General features: G+C 42.2%; 1 protein-coding gene across 1 annotated transcript in view; it reads left to right on the top strand.

Moving 5' to 3' along the window:
- The window catches only part of LOC106810761 (RNA-binding protein 25-like), a 21354-nt gene extending 17156 nt beyond the window's left edge, over positions 1–4198 (top strand). The window contains exons 14-18 of the mRNA XM_014814208.1: positions 222–378; positions 501–771; positions 1621–1928; positions 2258–2404; positions 3137–4198. Coding sequence (XP_014669694.1) covers positions 222–378; positions 501–771; positions 1621–1928; positions 2258–2404; positions 3137–3229 — 976 coding nt within the window. The 3' untranslated portion in view covers positions 3230–4198. The remainder of the gene's footprint in view (positions 1–221; positions 379–500; positions 772–1620; positions 1929–2257; positions 2405–3136) is intronic.
- The last annotated feature ends 361 nt before the right edge of the window (positions 4199–4559 follow it).

Genomic DNA, 4559 nt, shown 5'->3' with positions numbered 1-4559 from the left:
CATGTAATATATATCAACACTCAAATAATGCATTTTTCGTCTACATATTATACCTCATATATTTGGTATCGTATATCGTACCCTATCTCGGGTAGAAACACAAAAAAGCCCTTATATGAGGTCAAGTGCGATTTTGTGTGAGTTGGAATTGGATGAACCTGTTTTTGACAATTAATGTTTGGTGCATACACAGTCTAATAGTAAAATTTGCTTGATTTTAGGGGTAGCGCATTAAGCAGGAGACTTAAGGATAGGGAAAAGGAGATCGAAACAGATAACAGAGACAGAGCCAGAGAAAAGGAGGAATTGGAGGAAGTCAAGCACAGACTTCTTGAAGAAGGAAGAGTTGGGGAAGATGTTGAAGAGGAAATTGCAAGGGTATGGAGACATCCAGTTCTTAACGTATCTTATCAAGAATCTTACCTAGAACGTATTTTGACTTTGAAAAGTTTTTCGAAAATGTTTTTCGGGCGGTGAGTAATTGCCAACGCTTGCTGCAGCTGGAGCGAGAGAAAGAAGAGCACATGCGCCCCTGCCTGAAGCTGGAGGTGGTTGTCGAACCAGACACAAAGCCAGAGATGAAAATTGAAGAATCGCCCGAGGACGATAAGGAGGGTATCATCTTTCCGCCAGCGCCACCTGGACACGATGAGCAGGCAGCGTCGGCATCGGACGATGCTGATGATGCGGACGACTTTCCCTCGGCGGCAGACGCGTACAATCACACGGCAGACGACACGTCCAGGTCTGCTGTCAGCAGCGGCAAGTTTGGTGAGTCTTCCACTGATGAAGCAGAGCTCATTCACTGTTATGTGGAGGTAGGAATAATGGCAGCAGCAGGGACAGGGCACAGGACCACAGTTTTTTTAATCTTGAATACATTCATTACCAAACCCTCTTGTGGTTACGTTCTTTTTGTAAACCTGACCGTTACTTCGGGTCTAAAATAGAATAAATAATATTTTCAATATATTTTTAACATATATTTAAAATAATGTTTTTTGCCTGTAAAGCTTTTGAGTATCCATTTTAGTTACGGATCTCTACCCTACAACTCTAACGCAATCCTTAACCCTAAAATCCCTCCAAACGAACCACCCTCCGCAAGCAATGATAAGTAAGCGCAGGGCAAGTTCAATAAGAACTGTTAATCGCCAGTCAATTATTGCCGTTCCTGCCCGGTTGACATACCGCGTGTGGCGAGGGTCGGTGTGCGCGTACTAGTGTTGTCAATCGGTTGTAATTTCGTAATCGATCATCGGTTGGACCCAAGTGACCGATGATCGGTTACAATCGGTTACTCGGGTGTTGAATGCCTGCGTGTGCGTAACGTTGTGCGCATGTACGTGTGTGCATGTACGTGCTTGTTTAGCCCTGTTTACTGTTTGTTTTGCACTGTTTACTACTGTGTGTATAATACATGTATGTTAATAAATGATAACTTGTATATAGTAGCGATGATATCTCTGATTCTCATCACTTTTCCAAGTTTTCTTGTTCAAATTGAATATGGATTTTGATAACCAAGCGCTTGGTTCGAGCCACTGTTTAACCGATGATCGAGTATAATCGATGATCGTGACATCACTAGCACGTACACTGACAGGCGTGTTCTTGCAGAGACACCGACCCCGCCGCAGCAGCAACAGCAGCAGCAGCAGCCGCAGGCGAGTAAGCGCAAGAAGCTGACCGTCGGCGACGTGTTCAACATCAACCAGGAAGCGGGCGACGACAGCGGTGCGTCGACGGACGGCCCGCGGCGACGCAAGCTCGTGCCGATCGATTACACGCCGGAGGAGAAGCGGGCCGTCGAGAAGCCGCTGAGCGCCGACGAGAAGAAGAAGCACATCAAGGGCCTCATCGAAAAGATACCGACGCAGAAGGCAGAGCTGTTCAGCTACGCCGTCGACTGGTCGATCGTCGATAGCGTACGTTTATCGCCTCACCGCGTCGCCCGGCGTCGGGCTGTAACGACGTCAGGGGCTGTTGCTTGTAATTAGTGTGGGTGGTGGTGGGTCCATTGCTTTTAGCTAGTGTGGGTGGTGGTGGGTCCATTGCTTGTAGCTAGTGTACATAATGATGGGGCTGTTGTTTTTGGTAGAAATATTTGGTATCATTTGTAGACTAAACGTAGGGCTTCTCACGTGGTGAGATGACTTACAGAGGAGCTATTGGTGAGCCAACCCTTCTACCCGCCCGCTCCCTTACACGCACGCATGCGTTTCTAGTGGTCTAACAACTATTGTTCGTACTTCAGAGCTTGATGGAACGTCGAATCAAACCGTGGATCAATAAGAAGATCGTCGAGTACATTGGTGAAGAGGAGCAGACGCTTGTAGAGTTCATTTGTCAGAAGGTCATGGCACACAGCACACCTCAGAGCATACTCTCCGACGTCGGCATGGTATGAAACACCTACTGCTGTTCATGTTAGCTAATCGCTGTCGAACTGCATGCTCTTGTTACCTAGGTACATGATCATGCATAATGCCGATTGTTTTTATTTTAAGTTATCTGTTTCGCCTGTAAGTTCTATGATGTTTGCTTTCTCTTGAGTCCACATGATGTACAGATGTAAATAATAACGAGGTAGCATATGGTTTGTGTTGTTCATTGTGCTTGTTGGTTTTAACGATTGTTTACTATATACCCCTTATATAATGAATATTTTTTCTTGCCTCTTAAACGAAGTTCCATTGGCTAGAGCATTGTAAACGATGGACGATAGCAGCCATAATCAGCCATTATTCTTGTAAAGGAATCTAAATGTGTATCCCGGTGGGGTGATACTCCATTAGGAGTGTTCCCAACTTTAATGTCATTAATGGTCATAATAACATATATATATTACTCTACAACTCTACATAACAATATATACTAACCGCTACATATATATATATATATATATATGGTCATGGTCATGGTCATATATTAGTTTGTGGTTTAATGTCATTTAGGTTAGGGTTAGGATTATCAATCATTAATCATTAATCATTAATGATATCAAAGTTGGGAACACTCCTAATGGAGCGTTAGCCAACCGGTGACCTAAACTGAACTGGTTTAGTATGTACTGTAACCGAGATTACAGGCTACATCACGGCAGCTAATAGTAAATTTTCCTGTGCGTTGCTAGGTGTTGGATGAGGAAGCAGAAGTGTTCGTTGTGAAGATGTGGAGACTTCTCATATACGAAATCGAAGCAAAGAAGCACGGTCTGGTGAAGTAATTGGGAGAAAAGACTGTACCGTATTCTGGTACAGCGTGTGTAAATAGCTTGACGGGTTATCGCTGGAGTCTGCACACAGTACGGTGACACACCATCATGTCCGTGGGAGGATGGAATCGAGAATATTCTTGTGTGAAGCTCAGAGACCGTCTAGAACGTGACAGGATCACGCTGTGGACAATTCAGCCGTACACTGTGAGGGAATGCTGCGGTATGTGTATGCGTTCATGTGCACTTTCTGACTACTTGACGTAACTGCTGTCTTAGACGTTTACAGGCATGATCAGTAGCAATGAAATTGGGCATAGTATGCATACTCTCATTGCATACAAAAATGTTGCAATGTTTACAGGATCATCCAATTAGATGACTTATTATATTAAACGTGCCTTGTTCAAACTCTCTTTATTCGCTATTATTTTCTCTATTCCATCAAGAGACGATCAGATGAACATTAACAGTGGCTCAACCCACTTCCTACAGCATAATCCATTTGTACATAATACATTTGTCGTATGTACTAGTAGTAATTTCTCATGTGCTCCAAATTAGTTGATTCAGCTTCACAGTTAGTGGCCATGCCTCAGTTATGTTCATCTTGCGGCCCATGGTAGCCAACCTTACTGTGTGAGCAGAATACAATAATTGCAAATTATCGATAATGAATTAATAGCGCTAGGCATTGTAAAAGAAAGAGCGGGTTGTCGCGTCTATAAAACACATTGCTTCGAAAGCCGTATTTCCAATGTTTATTTTGGCAGGTTTGCAAACTTTCTGTAATCGTTTAGCAATTATGAATTTAAATATATTAGTCTAACGCTGCCGATGCATGTGGTTCTCACTACTTTCCATATGCGATGTAAATACCTGCGCTTTCTTAATTACAAACTGCAACAAGATATAATTTTTTTGAAACTGTGTGATTAAAAGCTATCTGCTAAAATAAATGGATTAAATATGAACTGTGTAGTGACTATGTTTTTGAACGTTTTTTGCTATTATAGATTCGTTTATTTGCATTGCTTATTTAAATAGGCATAAAATAATACCAGCACCATTAGTTGGGCTGATAATCTCATCGAAACAGCCATACTGTGCGCTCGAATATAGAAACGTGAAACGCTTGCACATATGTACTAGTGTAGTACAGTTCCTGAAGATTTCCTGATATAGTGCCAACTGGCATATTAGCTTGCCACTCTTGGTGTTTGGAATAATTACAACACTTCTATTCAATTAAGTAAATCTGTAGCTTAAAATGATTCGCACATCTATACAGATATTATAAATGAATAATTATCTTTTATTGCCATCTAAAAATCTTAATTGT

This window comes from Priapulus caudatus, unplaced genomic scaffold (assembly GCF_000485595.1).
Source record: "Priapulus caudatus unplaced genomic scaffold, Priapulus_caudatus-5.0.1 Scaffold470, whole genome shotgun sequence".
Lineage (NCBI taxonomy): Eukaryota > Metazoa > Priapulida > Priapulimorpha > Priapulimorphida > Priapulidae > Priapulus > Priapulus caudatus.
Note: the sequence above shows the minus strand (reverse complement) of the source record. Positions and strands in the feature narration are given on the sequence as shown.